The following is a 12,157-nucleotide window of genomic DNA, read 5'->3' as shown; positions in this document are numbered from 1 at the left end:
GGGGATGTTAGTCACAGGGGTGGGTCATAACTTCAGCTTGAGATGACATGGCAGGAGGCAGAAAACTCCAAAGAGAACAGGTCTTATCCCATCCTCATCTTCAGCTTTCTTGTGTCAGAGGTTCTAGGGGTGTGTGTGTACCTTTAATATAGCCATAATTACAGGGATGTAACATCTTATCGATTCATAGACTTTTGTGGATGTGTGCATGAGGTTTCTGCTAACTGATAGTTGTTCAGATGAAAGTAATTTGATAAAACATTTTGGCCTGTAGTCAGTGTCATTTACATCAGTAATGGTAGCCACTAAGTGTAGTGAGTTCAGACTACTGTGTGGAAATAGAGCTGGGCCAGTCCTGTGCCTTGGTCATTCCTGGTTTGCTTTGAATCTTTCTCATGTTCCTCCACCACCTTACTGGTTAAGAGAGGAGTTGATCTAAGTCCTGGTAGCAGTGCAATATTCTCTTTCTGTATGAGTGACACATAGGAAAAAATGTGAATTTATTTATTTCTAATTTTAGCAGTCTGCAAGGTGGCTGGTAGGTAGTCACGCACAGTCAGAGGGTGCCGTATCCTATTTGCAGTGCCTGTTCCTTGGCCAGAGCCAGGATCCAGCCACCTGACCTGAGCTAAAGTGTGGGGATCAGTCCCATCCACTGGGAACAATTCTATTTAACAGTATAGCTGCATCAATCAAAAAAACCTGTGGTGAATAGACTGCACTGGTGGCAAAATGTAAAATACCCAAGTGCAACTTGACTGTACTTTAGAAAAACAGCTGCCTGCTGGTGTGTGATTTAATTTTCAGTGCAGTTTAGTTGTAGAGTTGATTTTGTTTTAATCCTAAATCTCGCCTGTATTTTTAATACACTTAAAATAATGCAATGACTGCTTTGCAATCCACTTGTCCTACCTTCCCTTCCATTTCCCCACAGCGTTCAGGTGTCATTACTGCAAGGCAGGAGGCAGAGCTCTGCTGCAGGCACTGCTGGGCTTTGGCAGGCAGTGCCTGTTGTCTGAGTAAAAATGGGAGCATTTTATTAAGCGAGGCTGTGTAAAGCTTTCTTATGGATGGAATTTACATTAATTCATTTTATTGTTCCATCTAAGGAGATCAAATGATAAGCACAGTGTCATGTACACGTTTGTGACTATTCTGTTAAATAGATTTTAATACTTAATGGTTTTTTCCTCATGCATTTCAAAGCAGCAATTATTTCCAAGGATAAAGATAATGAAATTTGTCTTGATGCTCTCAGGAATAAAAGGGGGAAAAAAAGTGCATTTTAAGGGGTGATAGGTGAGGAGTTCTGTCTGTCCCATCCCACGCCTGTGTGTGTTGTCAGTGGGCCTGGCAGGAGTTTCAGCTGCAGGAAGAAATGTTCCTGTTGATGACATTTCAGAGGCACGCTCAGAAAGGCCACCAGGAGCGAGTGTGGTGGCTGGTTTGGCGTGGGGGGTCGGTGGGGAGGGGGAGAAGGCTGGGATCCATCTGGGCTGCCAGCGCAGGGTTTTCCCCGCGCTGCCTCTCACACGCTCGCTCGCTCACGGGACATGTGACTTTTGGCCATATTAGCAGGTTTATCCAAGCCTAGCCCCTCTGACTAACAGATGTAGGGAAAAGGGCATTCTGGGATTGCAGCAGTTGCTTTTGAACAACAATGTCCTTTTTGTAAGAATCTGATGCTTCTTAAAAGATGGAACATGACATCATTACCGTCGATCCAAGAAACATTCCTTCAATAATACTGAGTGTGCTCTGGTTATCAGCTCCCTTCCCCCAGCTCCTTTCTCTTGCTTTTCTGACATGCTTTTTGTCTATTGTTTTGTTGGGGGCTGTAAATGTGAAACAGTTGTCTTTCAGTGTTATGTGCTTGCTAGAGCTGGAATCAAGTGGAATATTGTTGATTTATAAGAAAGAAACGTAACAAAACCCCCACTTTTCCTCCAGCTTTCATAAATGTAGCATGCTTCAGGTATGGGCTGAGCTGGAGCTAATTATTTCCCTTCCCACACGGTATTAGTTACTGTGTTATGCAAGGGAAGGTGGAGATATCACAGTCCCATTCCTGTGCATCCCACTCGGCCTCACTGGCAGCTGTGTGCAGATGCTGCTTGTTCCAAGGCTGCTGCAGTGATCCTGCATCCATAGGAAATGTGTGAGTGCTCAGCAGTGCAGTGTGGCAGACTTGTGAGCAGCTGCATATTTTCTATATGTATATGTATGTTCTTCTCCTTGGTCCACCACTGGGATTTCAGTGTCAGCTTTTCCTTATCCCCTGAGTTCAGGCTATCATGGAAACGCATTCTGGGTTGCATTATAAATCTCTTTGAATGCTGACTGCTTGGAGGAAAATGCTGGATTTTGCTTCCCTTCCATGCATGGCTTCCTCAGAAAAACTGGAGACTCTTTAGTAGTTTACAGCCAGGTACATCTTAGCTGTGTTTCACAGCCAGGCTCTGCAGCAATGCTGGGAGGTCTCTAACAAGGAGCAGGCAGGCTGTGACACTTCCACATGCTGCAACTCTCCAGAGAAGAGAGCCACTGAGCACAAACATGCAGGAATATGTCTTTTTCCATCTTTGCAGGAATCGCTCTGCAGGGACTGGAAAACAAATGATTCATTGATGGTCTGGAGGCTTGGAGAAAGGTGGAGTTTATAGTGTCCAGAAAGGGAGGAGAAATGGACAGGGCCTTCTGACATGTTGTTTAAACTCAGATTTGTTGTCTTTCGCATCTTCATATTGGAAATAAAACCCCCAACTTTTTAAAAAAACAAATATTGAGATACAAAGTAGAAATTAAAAAAGCACAAATCCTGGCCAGACAGATTTTTTTGGAAAGAAGCGAGATGTGTGATTAACTGTTTAGCAAAAACAGAATTGTTTTTATTGGTGATAATTTACAGGGATTTGATAGGAAATCCTAATACCTTCCTTTAAGAGGAAAATAAAAAGGTTTTTTATTTGTAGTGGTTTTTTGGCATCACCTGTTGTAAAGATATAGTAGGATTTTAGCACAATTTAACAGTATACTTTTATTCTGGATAGATTCCAAGACACAAAGCTTGTAGTAAATGAAAGCAAACTCATGGTGCAGACAGAAAGAATTTTATACATTCCCAGTTGTGTCTGAAGCTGCAAGTTCCTCTGAAGAAAGTGTTTGCCAGTGGCCTATTGTCCATTGTCTCATGTGCCAATCACAGTTTAAATGTGTGTTTGCCTCTGCTGAAGCCGAGCAGAAGGAGGAGCATGGGGTGTGGAATCCGGTATCTCCTCTTCTGGATGCTGTTTCTCTGAAGAAAGGGGTTTCAAGTAAACCTGTGAAGAGCAGGCACTTTGTGATAGACATCACAAAATCCGAACAATTTTTAAGGACAGAGTGGGTGTAACTCTGCAGAGGGAGGGTGTCAGGGTGGTATGGACTCATTGGTGATGAGCTGGTTGTCACTATAGGTCAGAGATTCTCTGACTGCTCTGCAGGTGATCGAGCAGATGCTGGAGCATGGAATGCGCCTCATTTTGTGTTCTGATTTCAGTTTCTGCCCTAGAGAAACGCTTGGCTGGTGTCACAGTGGGGCTGTGACATTATCCCAGCGCTCAGGGTGTGTTGCTTCACGCACCAGAGCTGCTTGCTCTGGAGGAAGTGGAAGCTGCTTTGCTGTGGCTTGTTTGGGGCTCTTTGAGCAGAGGATAATCAGTGAAGGATTGCAATCTTTTTCTTGCAGTAATCCATGCTGAAGAGGCTCCATTCATACAGATGAGCCAAGGGTTGAAGCAGCACTTTAAACCCAGATAGTCGGTCGGCTGACTGCCCAGCAGGATGCCATCAACCAGCCGAGCGGGCAGCCTGAAGGACCCCGAAATTGCAGAGCTCTTCTTCAAAGAAGATCCAGAAAAGCTCTTCACAGATCTCCGAGAGATTGGCCATGGAAGCTTCGGAGCAGTTTATTTTGTAAGTAGCACCGTGACTTGTGAATTGTAGCTGTGTTTCTTTTAAAACTGTGGGTGTAGACTTTTTTGAGCATAAGGAGGAAAAGAAACTATTGTGACTTTTTTTTGTGTGGTATTTGAGGTAGAGATGTTATCTTGTGTGTCTGTATGGTCTCAATCATTTGACAAACTTGCAGTCTGCTAGGTGTTAGCATACAAAAAAACCCTGGAAACGTGGTCCCTGCCTGGTGCTTTTAGGATCATCATTATGTTGCAAGCAGGGATTTATGTGCAAATTAAAACGTGGACTTCTGCTCCATCAATTCTGACTGGCAATACAGTTCTCTTGATCTGATCATCTTTTTATCACCTCTTGTTCCTTGAGAGAAATTGAGTTCTCTTCCCCCTTGGTGCATACCCCGAGGCTCCCTTAAAGCCATTCTTTATGTTTGACACCTGAGTGTTAGTGCTTTTGTTGTCATTTGTCCTGTCACATCCATTCCTACTGCAGGGCAAGAATCCAGTATCCATCTGCATAAAACTTACTTGACATGAATGTCTGGGCAGCAGAATTTATCTCAGGCTCAACTGGCAGTGGGATCCTCATGGCAACCTCAGTGCAGGTTGTTCTGTGTTAACCAAATACTGTGGGGCCTTCATTAAAAAACACTTTCCTCAGAAAACCTTTTCACATTTATAATTATAGGAGGTGTGGCCAAACCTGCCAATTTTCCTTCAGAAAGCCATTTGTGTCACTATTTTATGAGATGCCTATTCAGTGTTAATAATTGCAGCAGACCATGTTGGGAACCTTCCAGCACAAATTTAATGCAGCACAGATGAACTAATTAGGAAAAGCTTCTTAATTTTGTTCCCTGCTTAAAACTATGAGCCTCCACTGTCTGGGAACAGATCTGGGGGAGGAAGTGTTTTCTAACGAAACAATACTCACCTGTGGCCTTAAATTCACCTCATTTACTCATTTTGGTTAAAGAATATCAAGGGAGGGAACTGCCAAATGTCTTCCATGTGGAAATATTATTGAAGAAATATCATGGAAGTTTTTTGAGAACACTGTATTTTGCAAAGGCATGCATGGACCACACAGGTATGGGTAGGCTGTGAGCTGGAAGCAAGCAGCATTCCCAAACCCCAGCAGGGAGCTGCCATGGGGTATTTATACCTGAACTTTGTCCCTGTGGTAAGAGCTGATGGCCCATTACCAGCTCCATCTCCAAAGCAATTGCAACTCAGAGGCCATTAATTTCTATCTTTCTTTCTCTTTTCCCCTCACCATTTTAAATCACCAGTTCATTAAAGATCGGTATTTGCTCTCTATAGAGTGCGATTGCTTGCTGGCATTTGGATTGTGCATCTTTGTCAGAAAATATCTCTGATTTTAGCACTTGCTTAAAGACAAGTGTAAGCACTGCATCACACAACTCCAGCCCATGTGGGGGCTTGGTTTTTGTCAAGAGAGGATTTCTGATAAAGCCACACTAGTGCTGTTTCTGTCCTAGGAAGTTTAAACCTGTAAGTTTTGTGTTGTTGTGTCTTTTTTACTACTAATGGTTCTGAATCTGAAACTGTTCCATGCAATGTGCCCCATCCTTCAAGCAGAAACCCAAAAAATCAGAGATAATGTGGAGAGGGAAATTCAGTGTGAATTAAATAAGCATAAAGAACTAAAACATAGGAGAGTGTTTCTCTTGGGTACTTTATTCCTCTCTAAAGCTAGAAATAAAATTTCTTATGTTTGTTTAACAAGATTTTGATTTTACTGCTGCAAAATGTCTAAACTATTAGACATTCTCCAATTAATATACTATTGCATTATAGTTAATAACTGCTTTAAATGAAATATTGAAGCCAGTGGCATACTCTATTTTTCTTTGTGTGTACTTTGCCTCTATCAATGCTGAAGCTACTCTGGTCACCAGATGTTGATATTTTGTGTTGAGTTTTTGGAGGAAAGCAGAATATATGTGCATACATGTCTGCCATAAAACAAGCTTTGTTCATTTGGGTGGTTAAAGGGAGCTGGCCTTGCACATTGCCTGACTTTTGTCTAGGACCTGTTTTTTCAATTATCCAATATCACAGGGAAACTAAAAAAAGCATATGAAACTCTGTGATTTTAATATTTCTGGGGTGTCAGCCAGGACAGTTCTCCCTCTTTAGGACTGTAGGTGTTCAGCAGACTCTGTCAGGTGCTGTTTGCTTGGGTTTTGTGATGCAAAGCATCCTCTCTCCAGGCAGCTTCCATGGCATACAGCCTGCACCAAAAAATGTGGTTGATAAATAAATGTGGAGATAATTACCCAATAGAAAACCCATATAATCCTGGAAGCTCCCCTACCTTTTTTTAAATAGACCTTAGTGTTTCCCTATTACTTGTACCCATCTTCCTTCCCTTTTTGCAGTGGTCCCACCAATGGGTGATATATTGATCTTACTCCTGTCTCTTTGTTTCTGTTGCATCCTTCAATGGCAGAAAGTTACTTTTTTTTTTTTTTTCTTTCATAATTGATACGAATTTTGCTGGTTCACCTCATGGTTTTAGTTTCTTAGAAACTGCAAGTCTGGCACCTCTGAATCATATTTGGTATTATCCTTACCATACTCCCTGCTCTGCAGTGTAATAATAGCTTTTGCTTGACACAGGAAACCTACTACACTGGAACACTGCAGATGGAGCAGAAGAATAACCCACTCTCTTTTGTTAGAGCTGGGTTCCTTCTGCTTTACTGTAGTATTTTGCTTCCCTGCTTTATTGGCAGTTCTTCACACAGTTGAATGTTTCAGAGATTGTCTCTAATCAGTAAAGATCTAGGAGTCAGAATTTTATTCTACCTTTTTTGTCTCAAACAACAAAAATAGTTACCCCCCACCCAACTTTACAGGTACTAGCAGTGAGAGGATCCCCTCAGAAAGAAAAGTAAAAATAGTATTGTTTCAAGCTTAATCATAACTGGTTGAAATAAAGACTGACAGGGAATTCTGGGAATCTCTTTAACGAACAGCTGAATTAAAACATGACTGAAAAACATTTTATTAAAGGCAGAGCCCTAGTACTTCATTAATCCATGTTCTGGTAGGCTGTGCTTGGTAGTACAATTATATTAAAAATCAGCATTTTCATCAGTCATCAGTGAGTGCTGTGGTGCACATTATTCTGATTTATATCATTTGGCTTCATGTTGATTATTATTATCAGAGGGACTCAGATTTTTTCCTCCACCACCCTCCTGTCCTGCTGAAATCTTTAACAAAGGAAATCTAAAGGGGTCTTAGCTGGAGCCATCCTTCCTGCAAGGTGCTGCCTCTTCTCCTGCTGTGGGGAATGAGCCCTTATTTTGGTGCTGAATTAAACAAAGCTTCTTGTCTTGTCCTTGCCTTGCATTGTTGCTGTCTGAAGTCAGGAAGTTTGCCTTTGAAGTGTGAAAAACTGTGTACCCTTTATGATGCAGTGTAAGTAACAATACTATGAAACTGAGAAGTCTCATCTGAAGATGGGTCACTTGGGTTGCTGCCACATCTTCTGTATCATCTGCCTTCTTTTAAGACACAAAAACTCATTTTTGGGAGCACTGGGGAGAAACTGCTCCAGCCACTGGTGGCTGCCTCCAGTGCATCATGTGATGTCTTTCCATGTGGTTTGAATGGAACTGAGTGGCTGAGCTTTGCTTCTGTTCCATGTGGAATGGACCTGGGCAGGGAGAGGAGTTAATTTGGGGAAAATCCCTTCTACTTGAATAAGAGCTCCTTTTATTAGCTGTGATTTCTAGTTTAAGTCACAGTGCTTGACTCCTGCAGAGTCTTGGTGGATGCTGAGCATGGAAAAATGTCACACCTTGTCTTCAGACCAGGAGGAAGATTTACTAAGAATGGAGATTATTTTATGATTGTGTGTGGTTTGCTTCTTAGGGAAAGCTGGGGCCTGAAGAAACTGATGGGGGTTGTCTTTTCTTGTTACAGGCACGTGATGTGCGCACCAATGAAGTGGTGGCCATCAAGAAAATGTCATATAGTGGGAAGCAGTCCAATGAGGTATGGAGAACATGTTGTATATTAAACCTTGATCATTGCAAGTAATTACTATATGGGATTATTTTAGTTAGCTTGGGTTCCTGAAGGAGATTTTTTTTCTATTACTGTAAAGGTGAATAAGAGTACTGTGTATGCAAAATAAATCAGTTTACTGTTCAGTGTATTTCTGTGTAATCTACTCCTGAAAAAGATGGGTAGAATTTTCTCCTTTTGGATACAAAGGGCTCTTTTTGGGACCCCATAAATGTATAGATAGGAATAAGAGAAAATTAAAAATTACAGGTTTGTATGTTGGTGTCTTATTACCCTTAATTGTTCCTTTTTTGAATACATTTCCAAAAAATCATGTTGCTTCCAGGACAAAGGAATAATGGGAATGGATACAGTAGTGAGAGCTTCAGAGGGAGCCTTGCTTGTACAAAGCAGTGAGGCAGAATGCATCCCTCCCTGGAATGACTGTGCTCATGAGCAGCTGAAACAAAGGCAAAAGAGTGGTGAATGAATGAGTGTGAAAATCTGAACAGCAGCATAATTCCAGAATTGCCAGAGACTTAGGCAGTCTTTGCAGAGGGGTCTGTAGAAATGGGCCTCTGAGATTTAGACATTGTGTTTTCATGGCCACCCCAGATGTGTCTCCTTTCCCTAGGATGCTTAGCAGAGAGAGTTGATTTTATATTTGAAAGATTTAAGTGCTAATACAGATTCTTGAAAAGCCCAAGATGACACAAGCAGCTGATTTGATATTATTTCTGGTAAATAACATCAATCAAATCACAGCATGATTTTTCAACAGAGTTATTTATCATAAGCATGTTGTCCAAAGCATTTTTGGTTCCCTCCCTCCATTCTCTATATTCCAATCTTAGCAGCAGTCTTGCTCTGATGGGTTTGACTAACAGCTCATTGCTTTCTGTGCCTGCCTTTTGTGTATTGATCATCTGCACTCCAAGGAGCTGAACCATTCCTTCCTCTGTGTATGTGTGTGTGTATGTCTGTGTAGGAGGTAGAGGTGGCAGTATCTCTCCAGCAGTCCTGAATTTGAGCTTCACAGTTAAATTTGCTGTGCCTGTTTCTGTTTTGTCGCTGCGGTGACTTGTTTAACTGTGTACTGATGAAAGAATAATTTGTACTTGCTACTTGTCCTACTGTTTTAATTACTGTGAGCTATAAATACTCTATTCACATGAATGAAACAAACTGTGCATGCTTCAGAAATAGCTTTTGTTTGTCTTCAATGCGTATGTTTCTTTATTTTGAAGAAAGTAATAAGACCAGGATTAAAACACTTTCTATTTTATGTCCATATTTATTTGTTTTGTTCAGAAGTTCGCTGGAGTTATGATCTAGCCTATGCAAAGAAAATTGATTAAGGGCATTCTGGTATCATTTATATTTACTTTGGTTTCATAATAAGATTTTATCATTGGTGGGAACAATTATTCTCTCAAATAACGTCATATTTTATACTAAAATAAGTTTAAAACCTTTGAAAAATGTAGTGCTTTGCTCTTAATGTGATCTTGGAGCTTTTTTATTATGCAGGAAATCAGGAATACTTCTTGACTAATGCATCACTTCTCTCTTCCCAATGTAGAAGATTAGCATGGTGCTTTCTTGGTTTGGTTTTAATTGCTTAGTACCTCAAGGTCTTTGAGGCTGAAGGTAAAAGGCAACTAAGTCACTCCAGAGTCAGTGAGAGAGTTTGTTGTAGCTGTCATTTATAGCATTTCTGATGTGGAAAAATGCTTAATGTAGTCAATCAGCTGCCTCAGTTGGGGACTTCTGTGTTCCCTGGTTTCATGTGTTTCTCTAAACCTGAAATTTTTTAGGCTAGATGGGCCCTCTGTGAATACTACCCACTTACCAACACATGAGGAAGAGAGTACTGAGAGATTAACAGGACCTGGAAAGCTGCTTTTGAGCCTTTTGGTGTTGGTTCCTCTCCCTCTGGTTAAACTTCAGAACTGATACTCTTGCTCCAAAACATTTGCAGTGTCAGCAATCTTATGTTGATGGCTGCATACTTAAATGGTTTTGAAGTATTTTCTGGTAGCTGTAGTTTGCTCAGTTGTGCTCTCAGACCTTTGCCTTCCTTTCCTGGGGAGATGTGGTTGTGCAGCACATGGAGGGACTTGAAGGTCTCCAAGGGAAGCAGTATCAGTGTCAAGGCACACATTGGAACTTGACATTTTGGCCTCTTCTGTACTTTAAAGTTGCACTAGCAGAGCTCCCCTTATTATAAACCTGGCTTTGTTTTATCTGTTTATATTTTTTCTCCAGCAAAACCATTCCTTTATCTGGTAGGTAACTCATTTTAAATTGGCCCTTGTAAAGATTAAACTAGTAATAGAGAAACATTATCAAGAATGTAGTCAAATAGTTGGCAGCTGATAAAGGGAGCCTTCCAGTGTAATATAGTGAATAGTAGGGATAGGTCTTTATAGTAACAAGAGTTGAGAGAGGCAGCTGATCCTGCTGAAGGACATTTATCACCCACATCTCTTTCAGGTTGGGGTGTGTGTTTGATTTGGCAATAGAGTTGGTATCCCTTAGTGGAGGATCACTCCTTTTTTGAGGACTTGCTCAGATATTAAGCATTTACCTATATATCCTATGCCCACATATAAATTTAAAGCATTACATTGATGAGAGATCTTTGCAAACAGCATAATTGATCAGCAACTTATTTTGTAGCTCTGCTGAGGAGTTAAGCAGTGAACTTCATAGTGTTGATTTCAACCTTGAGATAGTTCTGCTCCTTAAAATTAAATGACATAACAACAACAACAAAAAAGTAACAGTTCTACAAAGTCTTTCTATTCCTTTTATTCCCAACAGAAATGGCAGGATATTATTAAGGAAGTCAAGTTCCTCCAAAGAATAAAACACCCTAACAGTATAGAATACAAAGGCTGCTATCTGCGGGAGCATACAGCATGGGTAAGCATCTGCTGCTCTGCACTCCTCTTGCCTTGGTTAAAGGTGCTTTCAAATCCCTCCAGATGGATTTTGGGAGGCATCTGAGCACTGGTGTTGCACAGACTGAGATGAGCACAGCCAAAGGCCTTACAGGTGCTCAGCAAACTGAATGTGCTTTCTGGAATTAAGATTAAAGGAATTTTTCCCTTTTGCTTGGATTAAGTGTTGATGTTCTAGTGTATTTAGCTTGATAAACTGAGTATTTGAAATAATATACACCCATCACTAATAAAATTTTGTAGTGCAATATACTAAAGAAATAATATTGTTGAACTAATAGTTTAAATTATAAGTGCTGTTTTCTGAATTAGCTTCAATAAATCTGTAGGGCAAAGTTTTAGTTTCTCTTTTTGAAATCTGGCTGGGGCAGAATCTTAAGTAAATCCCTAAATAGCCCTTTAATACTCTGATAAGCTTGTTAAGTGCAGTTTAACATTCCTGTTAAGTATGTGCATATAAAATACGATATGCAATACAATACCTAACTGGTTCTGAATGTGCTTTGGCCTTTCTTACAAGTGGTGTTGCTTGGTAATCTTACACAGGAGGGTTGTGCCTAATTCCAGTTAGAGCTGCACTAGTGGGAAGGGTCAGTGTGACAGTGCTGGGATGGAGTTTATGGTGCAAGCAACACTTGCTTTGTTATGGCAGCCTGTACTGTGTGCTCCAGGAATTAGTTCTAGATCTCTCCATACAAGTCTAGAAAACAAATATTGACTATTAAAGATTTTTCTAACTACTTTGTTTTCTTCCTGTAACAGCTTGTTATGGAATATTGTTTAGGATCAGCATCAGACTTACTAGAAGGTAAGTCACTCATGTTTATTTGATTGGAAAGTCAGAAGTAGAGTACTGAACTAGGAGGTTACAGCATCACAGAATTTTCCATGAGTTTATAGTTTTGTTTGGGGCCAGAGTAGGCACAGTTTGTCAAATTTTCAGATAGTTGTAGTGGTTTTTCTGTGGAATATTGCCTTTCCCAGGTGCTTAGTTTCTCCTTGATTTGTATTATTTTAAAGTTGTCAGTCATCTATTTGTTTGCTTCTGAGTTTTAGGTTCTCCTGCCATGACAGTTCAAGATTTAGTTCTGAAAACCCTTGCTGTTGATCCTAATGCTTACTAAAACCTGTTTATTTAAAAGGCCTATTGACTAGAATAGCACTACAGCAGTGTTAGGGTTGTGCTTTATGAGGTCT

The 12,157-nt window shown here is 40.6% G+C and overlaps 1 protein-coding gene across 2 annotated transcripts in view; it reads left to right on the top strand.

Annotated features, from left to right (window-relative positions):
* TAOK1 (TAO kinase 1) overlaps positions 1–12,157 on the top strand; it is a 63,529-nt gene that overhangs the window by 25,156 nt on the left and 26,216 nt on the right. For both annotated transcript variants that reach the window (XM_079325409.1, XM_079325408.1), the window contains exons 2-5: positions 3,728–3,954; positions 7,911–7,982; positions 10,821–10,922; positions 11,723–11,768. In XM_079325409.1, the coding sequence (XP_079181535.1) occupies positions 3,823–3,954; positions 7,911–7,982; positions 10,821–10,922; positions 11,723–11,768 (352 nt within the window). In that variant the 5' untranslated portion in view covers positions 3,728–3,822. The remainder of the gene's footprint in view (positions 1–3,727; positions 3,955–7,910; positions 7,983–10,820; positions 10,923–11,722; positions 11,769–12,157) is intronic.

The sequence above is a fragment of the Erithacus rubecula genome (genome assembly GCF_903797595.1).
Source record: "Erithacus rubecula genome assembly, chromosome: 22".
Classification (NCBI taxonomy): domain Eukaryota; kingdom Metazoa; phylum Chordata; class Aves; order Passeriformes; family Muscicapidae; genus Erithacus; species Erithacus rubecula.
The sequence above is the reverse complement of the archived record's forward strand: the minus strand, read 5'-3'. Positions and strand labels throughout refer to the sequence as shown.